This window comes from Chelon labrosus (genome assembly GCF_963514085.1).
Source record: "Chelon labrosus genome assembly, chromosome: 16".
Lineage (NCBI taxonomy): Eukaryota > Metazoa > Chordata > Actinopteri > Mugiliformes > Mugilidae > Chelon > Chelon labrosus.
Window position 1 is genome coordinate 9,220,051 of NC_140349.1, and position 26,500 is coordinate 9,246,550.

The 26,500-nt window shown below is 42.5% G+C and overlaps 1 protein-coding gene across 5 annotated transcripts in view; it reads right to left on the minus strand.

Annotated features, from left to right (window-relative positions):
* Positions 1-26,500, minus strand: part of LOC311501424 (RNA-binding motif, single-stranded-interacting protein 3) — a gene marked incomplete at its 3' end in the record, with an annotated part of 259,362 nt that overhangs the window by 15,687 nt on the left and 217,175 nt on the right. For all 5 annotated transcript variants that reach the window (XM_084563235.1, XM_084563232.1, XM_084563233.1 and 2 more), the window contains 4 exons: positions 19,869-19,912; positions 16,460-16,556; positions 13,233-13,283; positions 1,990-2,100 (listed from right to left, as the gene is read on the minus strand). In XM_084563235.1, coding sequence (XP_084419361.1) covers positions 1,990-2,100; positions 13,233-13,283; positions 16,460-16,556; positions 19,869-19,912 — 303 coding nt within the window. The remainder of the gene's footprint in view (positions 1-1,989; positions 2,101-13,232; positions 13,284-16,459; positions 16,557-19,868; positions 19,913-26,500) is intronic.

A 26,500-nucleotide genomic window follows, 5' to 3' on the forward strand; every position in this document is an offset into this window, starting at 1 on the left:
CCCCCGAAAAAAGAAAAAAAAAAAGCCTCCAAATGGGTCACCGTGACCTGTAACAACACTCCAGTGGACACCTGCCACTTTCTTTCTGCACAATTAATTTTCTGTTTCACTTCTTAAGAACAGATGTAGACTTAAAGATATTTTTCTTTCCGGTGCTGGTATTATTAAAAGTAATAACAGCAAAACAGCTGGACACAAAAACATTTAAGGCGCCTTTCTGTGCCAGGATTTATGTTCATTGTTGTCAAAGACCAGAGGACACAATAAAAATAATACGTTTTTTTAACATTTATCCATCTAGTGTAAAAACACTATGAAGAAGTTGCAGCTTAGAGATTTTAAGCCACAACTGGAGCTTTATTAATGTAATTATACCCAAGGATGTGACTTTTAAACTGTTTCCTTAATTCAGGGATGTCAAACTCTTTTTAATTCAGGGGCCACATACAGGCCAGTAAGATAATAGCATAATAACCTATAAGTAATGACAACTCCAGAGTTTTTTCCATTTGTTTTAGTGCAAAGAAGAACAAGTAAATTAGGAGAATGTTTACATTTGATAAACTATCCTGGGCACATTGCTGTCTGCTGTTTAGTCCTGGGTCTCAGTGTTGTGTTCTGTCCACTTCTGTTACTAAACCAGTTGATAAATTAGGGATATTTTCTTTGAGAGATTGCAGTCTTCTGTGTAATTTTTGCACTTTCGCAAATTCATGCTGCGGGCCAGATTAGACCCTCTGGCGGGCTGCACGTTTGACATCTGTGCCTTAATTGATAACAGCATCAACAATCAATAGATGATGAATGAAATAAGTGGACATTTTTTTCAATAACTTAACTCCACCAAATTGAAATAACTTATAAAGAACATAATATAACAACCAAGTTAGACAAAATAAGGACCTAACTCAGAAATACCTCTCATCTGTCACCATTCAACGACTGGCAAAGCAAAATCCAAGTTTTAAACACAGCAAACAGCTTCACAACACTGAGAATATAAATCAGATCTAAATGTTTTGGACACATCTAAAAAATATGATACTAAATCTGCCCCATTTCTTCTCTTCAAAAGAGCTGTAATGCTGTCAGCAGTAATAATAATAATCTCGTAGCATCCAATAAACATAAAACATGTTACATCAGTGACATGTGCAACAGGTTGCACCAGTTCAGGAAATCTTTAAATATTTACCGCTCCCGCTAACTAAAATCTGTTTGTAGTCAGAAGTGAATCACTTTTGGGTAAATTTATCTGGACGGATGTTTAACTAGAGTCCTGCTTGTCCTTAATATTAGCCTGCTGCTTGCTGAAGATGCTACGCTGACATTAGCATGAGCCCCAGATAACCACGCAGCCACCAGACAACAGCTCAGAGCAATTTTCACAACACTAATGATATATACGTTTATTCAAACAAGGAACGTGACACTGTTTAACTTGACACTATTGCAGTTGCCACATGTAATCACCTGCTACGCTGGCCTGGAAGCTAATTAATATGGAGTAGCACATATTTTCTTTAACATGTAATGTCTTTTAATATTGCAAATACAATGAGGAACAGGTGGGGGAGCAGATAAAAGGTGAATATTGTCAATATTTGCTTGGTCAGACATGGTGAAACATGCTTGTAGCTGTGCCAGCAGGGCTTGACAGAGAGTGAAACCAGCCGTGGCTGATTAAGGCTGATTTAGGAGAAATTTGAAGAAGAAAAGAAAATGCATAAGAGGGTGAAGGCTTTTTCTTTTTTAAATCTCTGAGTAGTGTGTCCATCTATCAAAGAGTGGAGCTCATATGCGGCATAAAAACGCAAAAAAAGACTCCGCATAAATCTTTCTGCAGCTATCACACAGTAATAACTGAAGTCGCCCCAGATAAGTGTATCAGCATTTTTTATTTTTTCTTGTCAGCTTGGACGATTATGGCAACTAGATGAATTTGTGTGAGGAGGTTTCGGGTGTGATTCATTGTGGCACATTACTCACACTTCCTGTAGTGCCCAGGGACAGATGGTTCATCTGCTGGGTGAGAGGGCCCATCATGCTGGCAGGCTGCATGGACATAGTGTGGTCCATGGCTGGCGTGATCACTGCACCCTGGGGGTAATAGATAAGATAAGAGCAGGAGAAATTATTGCATATCCCTCTTTGGCTCAATAAAAAACTTCAAGTGATCCTTCCAAGGGAGTTAAAACTTTACTCTGGTTCTTCTTAACTTGCACAAAGTGGTTCCAACTTGTCATATTGTTCACATTTAAATTATAATTAAAGCAATTTCAATTTGAAGAATAGTGACAGCGAGGAAATGTTTTGCACATGAAATTTGACTTCTAGGGAAAACAGGACAAGTAAAAGGGTATGAGGTGGTGGTAAGGGTTTAAAGAGAACAGAAAGTGAGAGGAAGTGCAACAAGAGAAAGAGAGGAAGCAGGACAGAAAGAAGGAAAGTTGGGTAATGCACCAGGAAGAAACCACAGGAAGAGAGAAGAATGTAGTACAGGCAGAGGGGACATGAGGACAGGACAGCCAGAGAAGAAGAAGGAAAGAGGGACAGTGTCAATAAACAGCAACAGAACACATTTTCAAGATCGATATACACTACTGTCTTTGGTCCATCAGAAACCATCAATATCTGCTGCTGATGCATGGGTTTGTGTGGTTCAACGGTTACTGAGAGAGGAAGCTTTCTCCGTCCCTGCCTCACTGTCTCTCAGCCACTCTCGAGGCTACCCTCCTGGAGTAATGCACGGCATGTTTTCCCTAAAGGGCGGAGGAGGATGCTGGAAGCTTCTTTTTCACGGTGCAGTGAAACATGAGGGAAAGTGATGAAACCATTGTTGCTCTTTCATCCCTTGTCATGATAGCTCCATTTCCCCAGCACTGAAGCCTTGGGACGAACGCGCTCAAAACCTCCCCCTTTAGTCTGTTCAGCTCGCCTCTCTTCTCACTTTGTGTCTGTACTGTAAGTGTGTGTGTGTGTGTGTGAGTAAGCCTATAACACACTGTGTGTGACAGCATTTGTGCACGAGTGTGTCTCTTTCTGTGTAAGTCTAATAGTGTATGTTTGCAAGTGTGTGCATGTGTGCACCCCACTGGTGTCTCTGTGTGGGCCTATTGGAGAACAAACTGTGCAGACACAGCCTGTCAGAATCGCTCTGGTTGTCAACTCACTGCATTCACAACACAGGCAGCTAGCTCTCTCCCTCCTCCCTCCTCCCTCCTCCCCCACCTCTGCCGTCTCCCTTCCTATCCGACTCGATATGCAGGCTTCATGTGATATTACTTAGAGTTACAACTCTGAACAAAAATAAAGAAACTTGGTGGAATGTTGATGGAATTATCTGCTTGCACCACTTCTCACTATGTTTGTTCGGTTGAGGATTGCCTCCCAATGCATAAAAATAGGCTCAAATGCACAAATGAGCTCAAATCAAGCAGATGACCGACTGAGGCTGGCTCTAAAACAGAGCTCCACTCTCAGCTCCACTCACATGCCACTTCTTTAGATGGAGGCAGGCTCTGCAACCACATCGAGCCTTAAAGCTGCTCTTCAGGTATCCTACGTTTGACGTCCTGGACGTTTTGTTCATCTTTATATACAGTCAGTGGTGCTATAACAGCAATGGGCAGCGCCTTCAGCAGCCGTCTGCTTCACCCACGCTGTGTGAAGGAGCGTTACCGCAGGTCCTTCTTTCATGCTGCTGTCAGGCTGTGCAGCAAAAGCCTGCTACTTTTTCTTCAACTTTTCTTTTTCCCAGATAAGTTACTAGAGAAATATCCCATGAAAAACAACTGTAGCCTGTATAAGTCAAACATTAGCAGCAAACATGAAAAACAGCACAAGGTGTTGACCTAGTTCACTCGATCCCAAATTGATCAAGTATCTGTGGGATGATCCACAGAGGCCCCTCCCCTCAACCCATAGGACCCAAAGACCAACACTCTAACAGCATCCTGTTGCCAGACACCACAGGAGACCCTCAGATGGCCCATGTCCATTCTCTGATGAGTGAGAACGGTTTCGGAGGCACACGAGAGACCTACACAATATTAGGCAGGTGGTCATAATGTTATGCCTGATCAGTGGACGCTAGCTGTTTCTAGTACTTAGTACCATTCCATCACTGGCTGTGATAGACGAACAAAGGAAAGGAAAGGGGAAATGGGGAGAGAGGGAGACAGTGTAAGGACAGGAGAGAGAGATGATTAAGGAAAGAGCTGTTGGAGGTCACGGGGAAGACAAAAAGAAGGAAGGGGGAGGGAAGACAGAGACTCGGAGAGAAAGGGTGAGGGACACACAACGAGAGAGAGAACGGGAGAAAAATGGGAGAAGGCGAGGAAGGGAGAAGGAAGGCGAGCGGGAAGCAGCGGGAGCTGTGGGCTACCTGTTACGGATTCAGCCTCTGACAATGCCTTTATAATGGGAAAGGGAGAGCAACGGAAAGGCTTAATTCACAGACGTGTCAGGGAGAGTTAAGCCGATTTGTGATTTCGATTTTCTGTGTTTGTGGGACTGAGTGTCTGTGAGAGAGGGGGTTTTAGTGTGTGTGTGTGTGTGTGTGTGTGTGTCCCGGTGTCTGTCTGGTTGCGTGTCTGTCCAGTGACAGGCTAGAGAGCAAAGAAAATGAGACTGACACAAATAGACGCTGCATGTCTTTGGTTTGTCCTCTCTGTGCATAAGAAAGAGAACGATAATGGATGCTGCAGACGTATCCGTTGCAAATGTATGAGTTGATGTTTTTAGAGCTCCTCAACGTATGCACGTTTTGGTGAATGTGTGTGTGTCTGGGTGTGTGTCTGTGAAAACCCCATCTGCCTTAAGATTGTATTGATCCTGCTCTAGCTGGGAGATGAGATGATATCAGCCCCCTGCTTGTAAAATGCATTGATATACGCTCAACGACCAGAGACAATGTACAGTAAATAAGAAATCTTGTAAAAAACCTTACAACCAGCAGTGTTTTTTAATGACTACTCATTACAAGTAAATAGCGATGCTTCAGCTGATGACAAGCTGATCGGTATCAGCTGGAAGTCATTAGCCTGTCTTTACTTGCGCTGATCAGAAATAACAATTGTAAAACAGGTGAGGCAAATACATAAATGTCACACAAATAAGAGCTGGGTTTTACTGCCTGATCCATTATGGCTCAGAGGCTTCCACCACATGGAGGAGGCTCTTTAGGTAATTAACATTCTGGACGAGACCAATGTAGACTCAAGATGCAGTGTTTAGTATCAAAGTGTGGCACTTAAAGTCAGCAAAACAGAGCATGACTTATCAGTTTTGGGAACACAAAAGCAATATTGAAGTGAAATAATAATATCTATAAAAGTCCACCCGGTAAACAATTCAAATTGAACTGTACTCGTACTATTCTCAAGCCAAAAACAATCAAAAATGAGAAAGGTGCAATGATTTTTACACTATTTCGTCAGCAGAGGCTCCTTATATAATCTTCTAAAGATCGGTATCATAGTGTCTGGCTCGGATGACATTGAAATTGATCGGTATCAGCCCTAAAAACCCGATCACAGCACCCCTGTCTCGCCCCCCGCCCCCCCCTTTTTTGCTCATCTCTGCTGCAGGTTAAATTATCCAACATTGCTGCCTATCTACTCTGTTGCTTCAAACTGCTGTTGATATATCGCTACCTCCAGGCAACACCCTTCGCCGAGTGGAAACAGCTTGAGGCCAAAAAAAGATGAAGTTCGCACACCGATGCTCACCTTGCAGGTCGTGGTGTTTCACTGTGAAGAATGCAACGGCTCTAACAATGTACACAAAATCACTATTGTTAGCCTGGTAAGGAGCAAGCCTGAGCAATGAAACGCTTTTGAGGGTGAATGAGCTCTCTGTCAGGTGAAATGTGAAATCTGACAGGACTGGATTCCTGAGTCTTGGCTTCTCTACGTGAGGCTCTGTGGTTTGGACACCGAGGCATGTTTTTTGTACATTTATACGGCACAAACACTGCGGGATAACCCCACCTACACACACAAAGATTGCCCATTCAGTCATTCTTGGTGCGGAAAGCCCGGTGTTACAGAACATCTGCTGATGATTGAGTGGTAACTGTATACAGAGCATAATTCCAAGGGACCCCGAATTCTACTGCAACCACCTTTTCCAGATGCCCTCCGGCACCTTTCTATTCAGGTAAGCCCCCAAAAAAAGGGAGCCAGCTTCTTGGGTCTTTCGATCTAATCTGCAGCATGAATCCCTCCTTGGGGCTAACAGACTACCAGGGTTGCCCTACTATTAAGAGCACAGTTTGTCTGCAAGACACACCGTACCATAGAGGGAGCCAGGAAGGTGAACTCCTCATTTGACCCAACTGAGGCAGCAGAGAAATATAAGTACGCACTGATGAGTAGCAATGATTGAGGCCCCACAAGTTGACGGAAATGTGTGAAGTGGCTTATCTTGGTCCATGCCTTCACGTCGAAATTTGGATTTTTTTATGGTTTTGAAAATCTTAATTGCAAACACAAGATGGACCTACAGGGAAAACGAGGTAATCGTTACTGTGAAATTGAAGCAGCTAAGGGGCCACAAACAAAAAATGTATGTTAACAGATTAACAGCCTGATGCAGATGAAGGAATTTGCACCTCTGGCAGTCATGTTTATCTACTGGGTATCTATTTGTCCTATAATATGGAACAACAGAGAGAGGGATGAGGGATCAGCCTCCTAACAACTTATTTGTCTGTCCATCATGTGCAATATCTCGGAGGAAGCCGACTGAATTAAATCCACGTGATTTAGCATCTTTAAAATTACAGTAATTGTAATGTGGGGTGGTACGGGCTAAAATTACAGGTCAGAAATTGGGGATGCGACTAAGTGGCCGTGACTGAGATGCTGTTGCTTTCTCGTGCACTTGAATATGTGCGTGTCTGTAAAAAATAAAAATAACATTAGCTCAAAATGCTCTTAATAAATGAAAGTTATTATGAGAAAGATACCGCTAAGTTGTCCTCGTTGAAGAGGGCATGGTATTTAGATGGATTTACTGTGTCTGCGTGTGCACATGTGTGTGATAAGGGAGCTAGATGAAGCATGTAACAGTATTTGTCATGTCTTCATGGGAGGTCCATTCCTCACCGCGGTCGGACTGCGCTCGTTTATCAGCCGTTCTCTGACCGCCGTTTGTAGACAAACGGATCATTTCGCACGCGAAGATCTCTCCAGAATACTTACTTTATTTACGGAGCAAAAAGAAAAAGAAAAAAAAAAGGATTAGAAATCCAATTAAAAAAACACAGTCAGCTAATAAAGCCTGCCTACCAAAGCATATCAGCTTTTGTTTCGAAATGTATTTTTTGCCACTATTGCAAAATTTGTTGAGGTAATATCCAAAAGCTTATAGTGAAAACGCAGCCGCTCGATCTCCCTGTCAGTCACCCTGGGGCTCTGTAACAATCTCTCTCTTATATGTATGAAACTTTAACCCTGAACAGACGATTTTTTTATTTTTTTTTGTGCTGGCACCGGCACAGTAGCAGCAGTTGTACTCCGAAAGAGCTGCACAGAGGAGACAGAAGCAGGACGGATGAAGTGAGACAAAACCAGGGGGAGAAACGAGAGGGAGGCGTATGGACAGAAGGAGAGAGGGAGTGAGGATGACGAGAAAGAGAAATGAAAAGATAGAGGACAGATAGAGTAACCCAAGGACGACTGTAGCCCTGTCTCAAATTCTGCTTCGCCAGTCAAATCCATGAGACCAACATAATGTTCCCCTTCTGAATCCGCGGAGCGTTTTTAATGTCAAGCGGGGAGATGGGTATCACACAGTGCACTGATTCACCCCTATCCGATGAGGGCGGATAGTTACGGTTCAGTTCTAAGAGGCCCGGCGAGCATCTATTCAGAGCCCGTGCCAGGGAGAACTGGCTGGGGTGCAACAGAGAGGAATTCAATAACTCACCTCCAGTATGTAAGGGCCAGTGCACTCCAGCAAATGCATACTTGAAGCACATACAGTTCAGAGTGAGGAGGGAAAAAAAAAAAAAAAAAAGAGGACGGATAAGTCATGGGGAAAGACAGCAATGTTGCGCATGGCTGGTGCTGCAGTTACTCCGGCACTCTGCGCGGTGTGAGGTGAATTTGAGAGTCTGTGTGCGTGATTGATGATCTGTACATAAGTGAGATTTACCATTGCATAGAATGTGTTTCTGCACTCAAACAATATGTGTGTTTAGGCAGTTGTGCATCTCTGTGTGAGCTGCACACAAGCATTTGTCATCTAGGGGCCTTTGGTTCTGTCGACTTGTGTTGCCCCGACCAGGAAAGAGAGCACAAAAGGCAAGCGGCCATGCCGTTCTGACGCCTAGCATCTAATTGCCAAAGAGAGCAAACACATGGGATGAGAAGAGAGCGTGTTAAAATGATAAACTAAGGGGTGCGGAAAGAAGAGGAATGTCTGGAAGGAGAACAGACTGCAGCCTCATTGAGCTGTCCACTTTAAAAAAAGAAAAAAAAGAAACGCTGTCACTTTCCATCAAGTTTCACGCCGAGCGCATCTAGCCCATTAATTGAGTAAACAAATTTTGAAAACTGTTCTCCACTCATTCTCTCCTTTACTGATGAATAAGTGCCGGTGCCTCTGTGGGATGAAGTCCAGTTTCGTATGGATAGACTTGTCAAATTTAATCTACTCAAATTCAAACAAATCCCCCCTTTGCCGAAGCTGTACATGTGGGTATGTTTTACAGCTGTTTACTGTGCAATAAGTCAACTCTTGGTGAAGTTGTTGACAGCGTTAGCAGTCTAATTTACTGCCATTCAATACATCACATGTTATTTCCAACAAATTACTGTTTAGACTTTAGGTATACAAAGGCACTGGGAGGCTAACACAATATGAGCAGAGGCTAATTAACAAGGTTTTCAGCAAAACTGTTTTACTGACTCTTTCAATCATTGCACAAACGTGATAAATTCGCCTTTCTGAGAGCTACTCTGCTTAACACGGTTGAGATCAGTCTAGAATTTCTCCCAAAAGAAAGAAGGCGTCTACCTAATTTATCATTATTGTTATCGGGGATGCATCTCTTTTAATGTTCAAGTACAGATAGCTGCAAATAAACATTAAAAGCTCGAGCTTGAGAGCCTGAGAAGTGGAGGGAAATCTGGTCTTTGCAGATGTTTCCATTTAGGAAAGTTCAGCCCTAGGTTTTGATACAAAAAGGTTTAGAGTACACATCTATTTTATCTGTCCCTTTAACATAACATTATGACCACCTTCCTAATATTGTGTAGGTCTCCTTTGTGTCTACAAAACTGTTGTGACTCATCAGAGAATGGACATGGTTCTTCTGATGGTGTCCTGTGGTGTCTGGTAACAGGATGTTGTTAGTGGGGGGCCTTTGGGTCCTATGGGTTGAGGGGAGGGGCCTCTGTGGATCATCCCACAGACACTTGATCAGTTTGGGATCTAGTGAATTTGGAGGCCAGGTCAACACCTTGTGCTCCTAAACTGTTTTTTTTTGTATGTGTCTGTGTCAGGCTGCATCCTGCTGGGGATGGCTGCTGCCATCAAGGAGTGTCATTGCTATGGGGTGGGGGTGCCTGGTCTAATGCATGTCTAAGTAACAGCCACATGAATGAGAGGTCCAAAAGTTTCCCAATAGAACATTGAATTGTCACAAGATGCATTAAGTTTAGTTCGTTGCAAGCCAAGCTCTCTATTAACTGTCTTCAGTTAGTTTAGGGCAAACTGTGTTAGTGCAGACAGTTATACTGACCAGTGCCTGAAATGAAAGAATGATAATAAAACTAATTATGACTACAGTTCCCTCATATTGAGATCAGATGAAAATAGCAATTTGGCTCCAATTTATTTACCTATCACTGTCTTTTTACTTTTCTTGTGGACTTTGTTATTCATGTTTATCTTTGTCAGGTGATAGTGTCTTTTTTTCCAGTAATGAAGGATAATTTAATATATTTTACAGCTATACTTGACACAGACAGTGCCTGTTCTGTTCTATAATACACAGTGCGACTGGCTATCTGTGACCTCTTCCCATCCAATGCTTGGCCGCCTCCATATTGCCCAGACACCAAGAGCACCATCGCACAACGCTCCATTGGTTTAACATGCAACACGAGGAGGAAGCCGCCAAATTGCGGCACGATCAATTGGTTTTTAATGTTTTGAGTAGCCCCCGAGCATTTGTGGCTAAGACACTTGGCTAATTTGATGTGATTCACTGAGCTGGTGGCAGACTGTGTGTGTGTGTGTGTGTGTGTGTGTGTGTGTGTGTGTATAAGGGGTGGTCTGCTGTGTACGTAGCTGGTAGCTGCTAGCTTGTAGATATGAGCTTGGGTCATAAAGAGAGACAGATTGGTAGCCATGATCCACTGACGGCTGTGACAGCTGGGGGTTAGCACCTAGCAGCCGTCTGGTGACAGAAAAAGCCCCTAGAACACAATGGGGACGGGGCCATAGGGACGGATACGGCCACATGGCTACTGCTGGCATGAAGGCATTATGAGATGTAGATCACAGTACAATGCGGCTGCTGCTTAGCGGCTAGTGCCAAAGGCTCCAAGAGGCCTCATGACATAAGGCTGGAAGATGGATGGCCATCAGACATTGCACGGGCTGGTAGGGAATAACCAGTATGGACCACACATATGGCAACACATAACACATAGAGTGCACACAAACATGTACCAGGCAAACATGAGCAGCTACACAAACATGGATGATGGGGCTGTGTATATCCTGTCTTTGCGATGACAGACAAACCATAACAGAAGATGAATAAAGTGTCTTTTACTGTAAATAAACCCGAGTGTAAGTACAGTCTGGATGCATGCACATGTGCAGATGTAGAGTAGATGTGAGCGCACAAACCCTTATACAAGCGTGCAATACATGTAGACAGCACTGCAATGCCGAGCAGTTACGCTATTAGAGGTATCTGCCACTTCTGTCAGTCACCTTGAATGCTGTCTTCTACCCATGACATCTTCATTTTCACAACAGGCAGACTCAGCAGCAGCAGCAGGGTAAAACAGGTAGCTTGTTAGCGAGCTAGCGTTAATCCAGTGCGAAGCGAGTGCACACCTGACTGAGAAGTTAGTAAAGCACAGGAGGGGAAGTGGCGGCTGGGAGAGTTAAGATACTCGTAGAAAAGGCAGGAAGTCGCGTGGCTGAAAGGCAAACTGAGCGCCTTTGAGTTTGAGGACAGCTGCAGCTGGGTGTGGTGTGTGTGTGTCTGCCAGGCTGGTGGCCTGCTGCGACCAGATTACATGTTCAACGTCCCGCAGCGGGAGTGGAAGTGAGATGGGTAGGGCCGAGTGGTAAATGGCCACAGTAGGGAGCCACGCGGCTGGTTGAGCACTCCTCCAGCGAGTGAGTGCTGGACCATCAGCTGAGTCCAGTGTTTCTCAAATTTGTTCAGTTGTTGGGACTCACAGGATGTTGTCATGTTGTCTGACGCTAACATGCTAGTGACATGCTTTAGGCATAAATTTCTTCTTCATATAAAGTATCAACATATTATTCCTAAGGGGCTCATTAGCATCTACACAAAATGATAATTTACAGCCTTGGGCAACTTTCAATTTTAACTTTTTCTCTGAGGAAACAGTTAATTAATGTAATAAACTGCAGGTACTGGATTTTGGTGAATAATATTCTTGAAGCTATCTTTATTCTTATTTATTACGAGACTTTCAAGTTAATATTTGGTTGTATTAAGGCAACACCATATAATTTCACGTACACTGTACTGCAAGATACTTCCAAACACCTTGGGTGATATATTCTAATTGTAGGGTGCTACCTATGCACCCGCATGCATATTCATTTACTCATTAGCACAGAATAGTGAACTTTGATATTAATTCATGGTTTGAATTATGCGGTTGTGTGATTCATTAGAGGTAACTTAAGCAAATAAATAACTGGAGTTACCCGCAGGGTGGTAATTTCTTTTCCAAAGAGAAAATAAATTATTGTCTCAATAAAAAATGATAACCAAAGCTTGTAATGCATTGCACCTTAAAGCACTTCTTAGACGTATAGATTTGCAAAAATATCCTTTCCTATACTAGTGTACATAAAATACTCCAATACATTCTCTGTTAAAGCCCTCTATACAAAAACAGTATAGCAATAGTATAACTTGTAGCTGTGATAACATGAAGCTGTTTTATAGCTGTAAAGAATCAAATACATTTTGCCCATGACTGGTACCTGGTCTCATTCGGTGAATAAAGAGCAAATGAAGAACAAAGTACAGTGAATGTGCTTCAGGGGCCACAAAAAGCCTCAAGCAACCACTAAAGCCTCTGGCAGAATGAATTAAAAGCTCCAGGCAACAAAACAAGAACACTTACAGTGCTAAGGATTAAAAACTAAAAAGCTCAAAACAGTTTTCTAAACCATTAACGTTCTTTGTCGTTATAACATCTGTAGGATCTGTAGGTAATGATTGTTTGATTAGTAAATCCAAAAGGTGGATCTCCCACTCAGTCACATCCAAGAAACCTTTTTTCTTTTCACCAGTAGAAGAGATGCATGATGAGATGCCAATGATCAAATTATCGAATGACTCATTTAAAAACTGTGACTAATGCAAACAGGATTTTGTTCTGTCAGCCTGCAACAGAGAAAAAAAAAAAAAGAAGCAAACGATGCGATGTGACTACCTCTCTGTAGCGGGCTGTGTTGCTAGTGAGCTAAATCTAATTAATAATAATTTTCCCCCTGTCTGCCGTCTGTGCTGGTAACCCCGAGCAACAGTCTGTCTCGTGCTGTGGTCTGGTAAATGACGCTGAATCGCTTCCTGGCACAACCAACACCTATAAAGTCCCAGCTAATTTTATTTTTAATAAAATAAAATGTGCTTGTATACTTAGGAAAATTGGACAATGTTCTTTATAGAACTCCATGTAGTACCTACACGACCAAAAAGGCATAAACTTATGCATGCAACTTAGCTGGTTTAACATTTGACCTGCAGCAGAGGAATAATTTGCCTTAAGCGTTTTTCCAGAGATAATCTAGTTTTCTAGTCAATCATAATGTGCCAAATTTAGAGATGTGACCATGCTGTAAACTATTTTCAGGCTGAAAATAAATCTCTGTAAATTGTCTCACAAAACGCTCTGCAGAAGGAGAGACTGGAGGGAAATCAAAGACTTTAAACTAAAGGGTGGGCCCCATCGGGGAGTCGAGGGCAGCTACTGCAGGTGAAAGGTACTCACTGTAGGTTGCATAACATATTGTTGATGAGGCATCCATGACGTACTCTGGACCTGAGGAAGAAGCACATAAAAGGTAGAAGGATTATAAACTTTCCACGGTCTCAGTCTGATCCAAGTAGTATCCCAAATTAAGCAATAAACGCTGTTCAAACATTTCACAATATGTTCAAATACGCTTCAGTCTGGAGGTTTTAAAAAATGATCGCACTGGTTTTAATGCACCAAAATGGCTGAACTTTGCACAGATTAAGTTTTGCCAAAGACTGAATGAAAGAATTTGAATGTCTGGGCAAAGCAAATCTCCCTCCTGCCTTCTCATTACTGCCAACAGTATAACTTGCGCACAGAGCCCATAAATTAGGCTCCTTCTCTTTCATAATAATATTAAAACCCTACCCACCGCAATTGCAAGAGGGGTGAAAGGTCTTGTGGGGACAGACCTCTAGAAAAGACCCCCCCAAAAAACAGAAAAAGCAGCAGGAGATTATTTTTATCTAAAAATTAAGGGGATTTGAATGTGGTGGACAGAACAGAGACATGCCAAGCTATTACCAGAGGAAATTATACACAGACATGCACATTTACGAATTTAGATGAGAAAGTTAAAGAGCTGGTGAAACAGTGACAGAGGAAATGATCAAGAAACTGGAGGGATGGACGACGAACAAACAAAGCTTTTAGACACGCCGGAGAGAGGAATTAGACAGCTTGTAGCAGACAAACACACAGACTGGCCACTGATCCTGCTAAAATGATTAGATTAAACAAAGACAAACACGCAATAATCTGCTATAAGAGCAATCAATCCCGCGAGCCAACCCAAATGCGTGATTTGGACCCACACCTAAACAAGCGGGATATTCTATAACGTGAAGCCAATTCTGCTTGTTTGTACATGGTAATATTTGTTCTCCCCAGCTGAGCGGGACAGCAGATAGACACAGAGAAAGCTTATCTTTAATCTCTCATCCTCAGAATTTTCTGACTAAGATACTTCATGACCAACATGTGATCATTTAATAGAGAGAAAGGATGTAGTCTTAAGAGTTAGACTCTGCTCATACTGGTCTCGGTCTGAAATGGGAGAAGGAAATCTTTTGTCAATTAAAAATAATCATGCACTCATGGGTGCTTTAAAGCTACGGCAACCAACGATGAGCTGGTATAACACTACTTAAAAAAGAAAAATTAACCTAAAACTACTTTTCTGAAAGCTCATCCTTCTCTTTTTAGGTTTTCAGTATGCATGAGTGTGTATGTATGCCGCTACAGTTCAACAGACATTCATCGCACTGTGAAGCATTGACAACTTTATTAGATCCATCTCAGAAAATGCTCCCAAGTGCAGCATATTGCATAAAAAGACTCTGAGATTTGAGATGGATTTTCCAAAAAGGACCGCAAACCAGGAGTTGTTTTTCTTCCTATGAACTACAGTAATTCTTAAAGAAAAGTTATTCCAGTTATTATGTTCGGTGGGAGAGAACAGTAAAATATACGCGACCAAGAAAATGTACACAAACAAAAAGCTCCCCACCTCTGGCTGAACTCTCCAGCTTGTGTTACAATTTAAAACAGCCTGTCAGCCATTAAGCCAAAGAGCAGTCCGGTCGGTCGATCAGCCAACAGGCAGCCAGTTGGCCCCCCATCCAGCCAGTCACATGTAAAGCCAGTTAGCTAGTTAGTGCAGCCAGCCAGACGCATATTTAGGCAGCCAGTGAGCCAGTCTCTACAGCCAGTAATGTAAACAAGGCCACGGGTGGCTGGCTGGCGGCACTAGCTGAAATCTTGGTAGTGATCTGGCCTGGACTGGCTCCCATCATGTGGATCATCAAAGCTGTTTTTTTCCAGGACACTTAGCCAATCATCATTCAAGCTCACCGGAGCCAAGCTCAAAAGAACACCAGAACACTGCTGTTGGTATGGGTCATTTGCAGATTTGATAAATCAATCCTATCAAAACTGCGGCACAAAAAATATGAACTCGAGGTAAACATAAAAGAAGGAATAGCACAAAAAGTGGTAGATTTTCATTACAAAGGCTATACTTTCCATCATAAAAGGAAGTGATTTCCTTTTGTCTGGCGTATGACTGCCTGGCTTGTCTCCTCCTTTTCTTTTTCCTGCGTCTCTTTGTACTTGAGCAGAAGATGAAGGACTCACCTTCCTGCCGTGACTGGCTGAAGGGCAATATTACAGGAAGCGGCAGCAGAGCTGCCCGATATTGAAACTGTGAGGATTAATATTCCTCAAAAGCCCGGCCATTGTTTTTGATAAATCAATTTGGGAAGCCTTCCGAGAGCGGATTAGAGACGCACCCTGGCCCACTTTCCTCCCTCCTCCTCCTCCTCTCTCCCCTGCCCCTCCACCGTAGGTACTGGACCAGAGTTTTAATCAAGCGTGCCTCAAAGACGGGCACAGCAACCTTCATGCAGCACCCCTCCTCAGCACCCACCAGAGCCATCGCCATCACCGCCACCTAAACTATCCTTCCTCCTCTCCCTACATGTCTTTCTCTCCATCTGTCTCTTCTGTTTTCCCCATCTATCTTTCATCTCCCTTTCTCTTGCTCGCGATGCTCGCCTTTCTTTGCGTGCATACATAACGGAACCGATGTTAAATGGCACGGTGGCGGTGCCTCTTGATGTTCAGATTCACCAAAGGGCGTCGCGTGAAATGTGCAGTGACGGAAAATGGTTAACGCTCCTGACATATCACAGGGCCAATTTTCACGTTCCTGTTCTGTTCTGTTGCATTACGCCACAGATCACAGCCGTGAGGAATGTGGAAATTCACTCTGGAAGAGGAAGGGGCTGTGTTGAAGTTAGTAAAAATAAAATTTAAAGGAAAAAAAACTGTACTAGCAGCGGAGAGAGCACAAAAGAGGTCAGGAAACTGGGAGGGAGGAAACCGTTTGTTTTTCCTAGATACTTTCATCCTTGATGGGCGAGTTTCTTTTTTTTTTTTTACCCCGTCAGCCTTTCTTTCTTTTTTTTTTATCCCCCTCCTTGTTGCTTGTCTTCTGATGCCTGTTGTGTTTGCCGCCTACGAAACAGATGTCATCAAGCACAGCTGGAGTGGCGAAGAAACAACGATAGAAGAAGAGAGAACCTCATGCTGTTTCGCAGCCCGCCCCCTCTCTCACATCCTCCTACACAAAGTAAACCCCCCTATTACACACACGCACAGACAGCAATCTACCCATAATGCAGTGCATTATGGCCCACCTGATATGTGGAAACGGGGGAAGCAGCGATGAAGGGCGTGATGGAGGTCTGTGCGATCATGCGGTTGGTGGCGATGCTGTAAGGCGAGGAGTAGAACCTGAGGAGAGAAAACAAAAAGGGAGGGAAAGAGGGGAGACAAAGGTGGAAAAGTAAAAATCAAGTAAAATAAGAAGTGGAAAACAGAGTAGAGACAGCATAGCTAGTTTGTAGGTCTATGTAGCTCATTACGTAAATATTACATTCTACTAACGTCACACACCATCGTGCAATACAACAGGGTCCAAAAGCCTGAGAGCACTAACAAAGATACTTCTATTTAGCTTTGATTTGCAATTTAAGACAGATGTTTTCGTCATCCAATGTTATATAAGGTGAACAATTTCAAAGAATAGAATATTTTAATATTTGGTCTGCTTCTGCTTTAATGCTGCTGGAGCTGCACGGACTAGATAATCCGCATTATCCCAGCGTGATCTGACGGTGTGAGGTTCTTGTGATGTCAAGAATGTTTGACTTTCACAGTCTGCAGGTGCCCCCGTCAATGTTCAGAGGGGTAAAGGTCAGATGACGGTGGCAAAAAGTTCCTCAAAGCTTTCTAAGTCGTGTTTGGGCTCATTATCCTGCTGCAGAATGAAACCTTCGCAAACCAGCAAGCGCTGAAAGAATGGAGTGCTATTTCTACTTGGTCAGGGTGGAGTAGATTTGGTGCGGCCTCAGAGGAGCCAAAACAACTCCAGATTTAAATATTCCCATGTTTCAAACTGCAAAAGAGCCTCTCGCCTGTTTGTCTCTTTACAAGCACCTATCTGTTCTTGCCACACATCACCCTGGGATCTATGACTAAATAAGACCGTCCAATTTGTTAAATTATTTGTATGTCTTAGCCCATCCCAAGAATTTGTTTCACCCCTAGAGAAGCGGTTTAGAAACCACCACTCGTCTGCTGAAATCACAACCAGGCAGCCTCGTTTTGCTGATTGAAGCGTACTCCATTTAGCAAATTCTGTATCTATGATGAAGTTGTTTTTCTTTCTTTCAGTGAACAAAGCTTGATGTATTAATCTTGTGATAGCGTGGCCACATTTGTTCTGCCTGATCGTGCTTTGGATACAACCGATGCAGCTTCCTCTGAATGTTACGGAGCTCAATGCACAGCCCCCCTTCCTTGAGGAAGCCACATCCTTTACTCAGAATAACAATCTAACTTTGAGCACTTTTTCACTGAGTTCTGATCCTTTTGTTTCCTACTATTACTATTAGAAAGCCAAGTTCGGCTGGAAATGTAAGCCATGTTTACAGAGGTGAGCAATCACTGCAAATTTGTTTCGTAAATGGATAAAATCCAAAGTCAATGCTTGTTTCAGTGGAACAGATTCAACTCAACCAAATTTGAGTTAACATGGTCTACATGACTAATTTGACTAAATTCGATGCATGGTGCAAATTAAACCTAAATAATAGTTTCTTCTAATTTAAAATATTTCTAAATCTTACAATTTCATGTGAGAATATAACAGATTTATGATGTGATCTAAGTCTTTTGGACCCAACTGCACACACAAAGGTTTTCTTGTCTACAGGAAAGAAAACCCACTTTCAAACCAGATCATACACACTCCCACACACTCCCACACACACTAACATGCTGTAGATTCATCCTGTAACCTTGTTCCGAATAAACGCTTGGCCACATATTGCATTTCGTACAGCGTATGAAAGTTTCATGAAGTGCTCTCAAATGAAAAGCAATGTTTTTATCACATCAAAATTTGTCATCATATAAAGAAGGAGGTTGTCTGTATTTATTTTACACACTGATTCCAGTATTTGGCTACACTGCGCCGCGAATGGCTGCTGACTTAAGTAGCGCGCTTGCAGGCTGAGCTCGGAGCGAACTCAATGCATTTCAAGAAGCTGTGGTTTGACTTAACCTGTGGAGAAGTGAGGTGGTCGGCCACGCTAGTTTATCTCATTGCTGAAGGTTTATAGCAGCCGAATGTCACCGAGATCCCCCAGGAGGCTAAGTGAAACGTCCAATAGTCGCTGGCACGTTCAATTTCAACAGACAGCATCAACATGGCATGTTCGGTACTACATTTTATTTTAGCATTAATGTTCTGGAGACCCCAGGTACACACTAAAAGCACACACTTTTTTGTATGTGCATGTATTTTGTTCATCCATAGTCCATAACTTCTAAAGCACAGTAGGTATGTGTTGTAATAACAATGCTTTCTAATCCCTAAATTTTAATTTATGGCCAAGGGGAGCGTTACCACTTCAAACTTTTCCTACAGCTCCAGTTTTAATAAAGTCACAAAGTAAACAAAACACACATTTGAAGGCAAAAAGAAAGAGTTTCAAGCATAAGAATTATTTTTACACATACGGTAATAGGCTCCAAACAATGAGGAAGTTAAGCCAAAGGGCTCGTTTTTAAGGTGGAATCCATTTTAATATGATAATCTCCTATTAAAGTATACAGTAAATTTATTCAAATATTACCGCAAACGAGAAAATGTAAATCCAGTCCCAAAATAGCATATATATGCATCTGATACGGGAAATTTGCATTGTAATTATATGTTAAATTTACTAATCCAATTTTCACTTGAATATTTAAACACCTTTATGCCCAATCTAAAAAAAAAAAGCATTTTTGTATAAAATTCTAAGTTAATTTGTCTTTTTTCCACTTTGCATTACTTTTCCATACTTTGCTACATGATCCAATGATTCCACATTTCATTAACACGACTGAATTCGATTACTTTTCTGTTCTTTGTCGCTTAATCTGTGTCATTTCCCTTTTTTCAGGAGTATGATCATATCCCTTAATGACTCGATAATGAGACCCTCCTTTCCTAGCGGGTTTGTTGTTGATCTCTTCGGGATAATAATTTGTCAGATTTGAAGCATGGCAGGCTGCGTGAAATGAGTGACGCTATTCAGACATTTTTTATTTTTTTGGTTGAGATTGACTCAGAGTCACTGGGGGATAAGTGGTTTAGGAAGCGGGGAGCGAGGAGCTTCCTGTGAATGACTGTGGCCAAAGGGAGATAGAGGGGAGCCCCAGCACTCTCCTTCCTGTATCGGTACTTAGGGGAAAAATAAAACACATTGCCGGGTCATTTATTTCCACAGCACCATTAAGCTGCGACACAAAGACACAAAAAAGGAACGTACACATATACACAAGCTCACACTCCTCCCCTTTGCCATTTTTCACCTGACCTCACCAATGAAAACCGATATTTGAAGTCCATATAGATTTCCTTAATCAAACAGTAACAAAGTGCAGACACTACATTAATCTTTATGTATGACAGTGGTATTGACTGGGGTCCTATGAGCCAAGAGGTGAGTGTATTCAACGGTGCCAAGGATGGATTGACTGTGAAGCTCTTACCCATTCTGCATTGCAGCAGGATCATATGTTAACGCCATGCCAGTCTGAAAGAGGAAACAACAGCAAACATGCAGGATTAATCACAAATTAAGACATCAATTAATTAAAAAAAAACTAATTAAATAACAACAGAGTGCAGCAGAAGACAACGACACAATTGAAAAGACGTGACAGATAGCTGTTCTTTGAATATCACTAAAGGAACACATTAAAATGATGGGGAAATGTGCTTTTTTTATTTATTTTTTTACTTTTTTGTAGATAATTAAATTAGATGATTGTGTGTTTTAACAGCTGGGTTCAAGAATAGATTAAACAAACGAGGATTTAATATGATAACTGGTGAGCTTCACGGGTGCTGGTTCCCAGAGCAAGGCTAGCAGTTCCCCCCTTTGCTTCCTGTGTTTCTGCTAAGCTAACCGCCTACAGACTCCCCCTTGATATTTGGAGAAGATGTAATAGTGGTATCAATCTAACCCCTTTGCAAAGAAGCTGGTATATTTCCTAAAATAGCTGAAGGTCTTACAGACAGTTACACATATGAACGACAAATAACTGTGACCAGAAATCCAACACACTTTCAGCATCTTGCGCTAACTTTATTAATGCCTTTTTTTCTTTTATTTTAATCTTGTACTGGTGTGTTATGTGTCGCCGGCAAAGCTGCTGATATATCCCTGCACCAATGTCACAGAGATAATATCATGTACGTTTATTGTACTTGGAGACTAACATGATTTAGACCTTGATTCTTTTTGCTGAAAATAAATCCAATCAAATTTAAATCAACTCATTTCAAATTGGAAAAACTGACAAAGTGACAAAGCCAATGTGGGAGAAAGCTTAGTCAATAGGACAAAGTGAATTAGTATTGAGGACGGCTCCTTTTCTATTGCAATCGCGTACAATCATGTTTTTATGAATGAGAGGAAATGAAGAAATGCCCTTTGGAGAGAGAAGGAGTGAGCAGAAAAACCACGTTCCTTGTCTGGTGATGGTGTGTGTGTATGTGTGTGTTTGTGTTTGTGTATGTGGGAGGGCCTCTTAGAGTCCAGGAGAGAAACCTGTACGCCGCAATCCTTCATCTGCATTCCTGAAGGTTCTCTCCCGGAGGAGAGCTAATCCGATTTCTTTTAACGGGAGGCTGCTGAGGACGGCAGATTTCATCAGCATATACACACACACACACTTGTGCACACACCACACACACTTTTCTTGCCCTTCCTTCCCCTCACTTTACTCCCTCCCTCTCCTTTCCTTCTTCAGCATCTTTGCGCTATCCTCCTTTCTCTCCTCACCATCCTCCCTTCATCCCTCACTCACCTCATCTCTTAATCTACACCCATCCCTGCTTTCTCCTTTGCCCTTATTCCTCCAGAGGGCTACCTACACTGAGCTATACAGTTAAGGGAATAGTGGCTCTCAGGAACGAGGGGATCAGTGAGCCTGGACCAAACCCGCAAAAGTGAGCAAAAACAGAAAATCTCCTCGGAATGAGTAAGCCTTCACTGGAACAAGAGAAGTGTGGTTGCAGGTGTGTGCGTGTTTGAGCTAGGAGGCCTTTGTGTTTAATTTGTGTGAGTGCATTTGTTCAACTGGTTTAAAAGGAGTCGTTTTATGTAAAGCTGTAAAGGCTGGATGAAGACACTTGCAGTGACCCTGGGCTATTTAATTATTTTCTTTTCTATTTGTGTTTACATTCCCTGCACTGTCTATGAATTTTGTTTGTGCATCCATGTATGCATTTTAATGCTCCCTTCGCTTGAAATGTCAGATCAGTGTGTTAGTCAGTGTATGTTCACAGGCGTGCTAATAGCGGTGGCAGACATGGCCAGCTGTCTGGTGAGGCTGAAAACTCCCCTAAGCGCTGCCCTTGGTTCTGTGCGCTGATACATTCCACAGCAGCGAAGCTCCTGAGCGGGGACCCTGCATAGCCAATGACTGATTACTGATGCAGTCAGCTTCTGGCTCTGTTACAGCCAACGGGAAAGGAAAAGACACAGACAGTTTTGTGTTTGTGTATTTTTGTCTGAGCTTCAGCCAAGACTGGAAGAAAACTTGACTTTATACTGTACAGACCCCGTGAACAAAGCTTGGTCCTGACAGAAGCTGCAGGGAACAGTCCTGGCTTTCAATGCTGAAGTGGCTATTTACGTTCACTTTGCTCACTTCCTCACTTCATGCATTAAACAGGATTTTCCTTCTTGGAGATTGTGAAATTTTGAGGTTTTGCAGGGCCATGCCCAAAGATCCATACATCGATCAGTCATAACATTATAACCACCTTCCTAAAATTGTGTAGGTTTACCTTGTGCCTACAACTCCATCAGAGACTGGACATGGGCCTTCTGAGGATGTCCTGTGGAGTCTGGCAACAGAATGTTGTTAATGGGGGCCTTTGGGTCCAATGGGTTGAGGGGAGAGGCCTCTGTGGATCATCCCACAGATACTTGATTAGTTTAGGATCTAGTGAATTTGGAGGCCAGGTCAACACCTTGTGCTGTTCTTCGTGTTTTTTTTGTTGTTGTTCCTAAACCATTTTTGTGTGTGTGCCTGTGTCAGGCTGCATCCTGCTGGGGATGGTGTCATTGCTATGGGGTGGGGGTGCCTGGTCTGGTCTAGGTGGGTGCTACATGTCTAAGTAACATCCACGCGAATGCCAGGTCCAAAAGTTTCCCAGCAGAACATTATCGTGTCGCAAGATGGTCAATGTCATTTACTTCTCCCGTCAGTGGTCATAATGTTGTGGCTGATTGGTGCATATCCATAAGAGGTGACATGCCAGTGCAGCATGGCGACGGCTGGATTCAAACTGTGGAGTGTGACTCAGTTGCGTCTTCGTGTAGTCAATCATTAATTCAAGTTTAGGAAGTTGTGAAGAATTATTTTGCATTAATATCTCTCCAACTGTGCTCGTGGGCTTACAAAATGAATTTTGTCTTACTAATACAGTCTCAGTGTGATTGTAAATGTATTTTATCACGGCAATAAAGCAGCTTTTGTATGCATAATTTTGTTTACCAAAGTGCGTAAAAAACACACACACACAAAAAAAAACAGCAGCCTATATTAGCAACTGTAAGCACACCTGCTGTAGTGTTACAGGGAAATCAAGTCTCACACACACACAGCCTTAGTCCCTCCTTGTATTTTTTTCCTTCCATACACAGATTTGCTCCCTGTTTTTTCTTCTGCCTGGTGGCCGCACACACACACACACACCCACACACCCACACGCAGACATCTGTCAGGCTTTCACACGGAGTGGAAAGCTGGATGTTTTTTTCATCTACACTCATTCCCCTAGAGTAGGTGCTTGAGAAGTGTGACTTTGAAAGTTTTTTTTGTGTGTGTGTGTGTGTGTGTGGGAGTGTGTGCCGGTGAAAGAGAGTTAAGAAATGAAAAGTGAGATGGGGAGAGAGAAGAGAATCAGCGCCAATGGGCACTTGTGTTTGTGTGCGGATGTGGATGTGTGCGTGTTGTTTAAAAAAAATAAAAAATAAAAAAATGCAGTGACTAATATGTTTGTCAGCATGAGACAGCGAGAGACGGCACTTTCTAGACTCCCACTTTGGGTAGTTTACAAGAAGATCTGTCATATATTTCTCAATCCTCACTGCCAGCCACCCTGCAGCACTCAACCCCTTGTAACTCCTGACTGATCATGCAATGTGTTCCCTCTCTCTTTCTCTCGCTCAGTCTCGGTGAGTCACTTGCTCTGTCTCTCTCCATATGCTGCTGTGGGATCTGGGAAATCTTCAAACACGGGGAAGAAGAGACAGAGAGACAAAGTGGAGGAGACTGTGAGAAGGAAAGGAGAGAGCATTTAAAGACGGAAGGAGAGGAAGAGGAGGAAGACGTACTGTAGAGAGAGAGAGAGAGAGAAGGTAATGGATTGTGCGGGACGTCGCTCCCCTTCATCTGCCTGCCGCAGGGAGCGAGGTGAAGAATGGCCTCGGCTCTGATAAACAGACTAACATGTGATGGCTATCTCCAATCTCTCCTGCTTACAGCTGATCAATGATTGCATGCGCGCACACACACATGCAAGACGATCTATACTTAGGAGGGCTTTTGTATTGACCACTCAAAGGAAGATTTATGCAGAATGCTTTGCAATCTGAATGTCGAAAGGTCTGAAAGGTCAGCTGGACTGTGTCTGCAAGGGATATGAGCTGCACGTTGACCAGATGTGCACCTGGTGTCTGTACAAATGTAGCAAAGTTTTAAGAGACGAAATAATAATAACCAGACTCGCCTATCTCACAAATGATCAGCAAAGCTAAAGCTTTTCATTCATCTGATTTTATTCACTAAGTTAAATTTTCTTCTTTTGGCTATAAGGGTGTATTGCTAAATGAAATCTTAAACCTAAGCTCCAGCCCTCAAGTTGCAATAATTCTAACATTATCCTGGTTTAAATCTCATCCTGAAATATTTCCTTCAAGGCAAATTGCCCTGGAAGGTAGACCAGCTAAAATAACCAATTAGTGAAAACCTCCTCAGTTTGAAGGTCTATATCTCAGTCGGTGTCTCTCAAGGATAGCAAAACAACAGCACATAAAGAGAAAACTCACGCACACCCACAGGAATAAATAAATAACTAACAGCACACAGGGGAATGCACGGCTACGTTCACAAACACTGCCTTGAACTCGGGCAGTTAAACCCTCGGCCTTTCAGCGATGCCGTCATATCTTAACACGGGGTAATGAAAAACATTGCAGGGGGAGGCTACCAGAGACAGAGATGGAGAGGAGGAGAGGAGGAGAGGAGGAGAGGGGGAGAGGGGGAGAGGGGGATGATGCAGAGGAAGGCACGGGGGAAAAAACTTTAAACTGAGACACACAGACTTTCGACTTGAGCTTAGGGGTGTGTTCAGACAGAACAGAAAACTGAGCAAACATTCTCTCGTATTTGCATTTATTTGCTCTACAGGTACAGACATTAGCTGTAAGCTAGCAGCAGCCGTATAAGTATGCCTCTGTGTTTTAGTTCAGCTCAGCCTCTAGCTGAACTCAGAACTCTCTAGAAACTCTGTCATCCTTCCTTTTCCCTCTAGCCTCTTTATGTTTATGAAAATTGTTCTCAAGTTCGAACTTTACTTCTTTGCATCAACCTGAGCAAACTGGTATTTTAATTGCATGCCATCTGAACACACAACGAGCTGTGTAATGAAAAAGCTGGGGTTTGGTCCTGGACTTATTAATTAACTGATGTGAACCCTTAAAAATCTCAAGATTAAATTTAAGGGGGTCTCAAACTGCTGCACATCAAGAGCAATCTTTTGTAGTTTTAGTAAAAGTGCACAAGAGAAATGTATTGCAATCAAAAAATGTATGGCATTTGAATGCAGTGTACCGTATTCAACAATAAAACTAATTTACATCGTGTCCACTGTGTCTGACTTGTAATGTGAGCTTATCATGTCCAAGTGGAAACAAACCACGGTAAATCAGGGAATTCCTGTGTCACTGCCAAAAGGTCAAGGGGCAGCAAGGAAGACACCAACGCCAGTGAAGAGGCAACTAATGAAGATTGTGATGGTGCTTCAGCTGCCCACTTAAATATTATACCAACCCCATTCAATACAGCAGAGCCCAGCCCAGCAGCTTAGGGATTCACAGGGCCGGACACAAAAACAAAAGGAAGAAGGACTTGAAATAAGGAAAGATAGACTGTTAACGATGTTTGTGCACCAGATGCTAGGTGGCTAAGAAAAGGAAAAATCCCTGAGCACAATATAAGCCTTGCTCATGAAAGAGATGTGAAAAGGGTCCAGGAAAGCCAACATAACAAAATCAGGAACGATAAGATATCATGTACTTTGTTTTATTTGTGGATCAACATGTGCCACTGAGTGAGGTTATATGCCATTTATTTATATTATGTGTTTGAACTGGCCATCGTGTTTCAGATTCATGGGCAACTGCACTGTCAACTGAGGCCTCTTTGGACCATTCATAAGATCTTAGATTGTCTGGCAGCTGGCTCAAATAGCAAACAAATGACACTGCAAGCTACAGAATAGAAAATAAATTAAAATAAGTGTGCAGAAAATTATTAAAATGACAACAGCTTTATGACATAATTTACGATGCAACAGATGTGCCTAGTTGGGATATCAAACACAAATGCAGCAAACAACAACTCAAGTTTCTGCAACGTATAAATATTGTAATTAATTAATACGTTTTTAGCTAAGTTCTTCTTCTCTGCATATTTACAAAGGTCAGAAAATACCCTTTTAATCCATCTTTGGTAATTCTTTAAAGGGCTTAAGGATAACTAAATAGACTGGTTCAAAGCTCAGTGGTGCTTGTTCTTGTAGCAAGAGCGATGAATCCAGTTGCTGATGTAGGTTTATTCCATCCCTGGACTGTCTCAAGTGGTTTTTGCACACTGACTGAAATCCTCTTGATAGCCAGTGAGTACGTGTGTGTGACTCTGTGTGTAAAAGCAACCTCGTCTACTAAAACTCCTACTCTAATTAGCTTTATACTGTAAGCAAACACATTTTTATCAGCATTAAGATGACACCTAATGCCTGCAGTCTGTCCACTTTTAGAGTTGTCCCTTCAATATCGAGGCAGCTTAAGTGCATTTATGGCACATACAGTATATGGTTATAT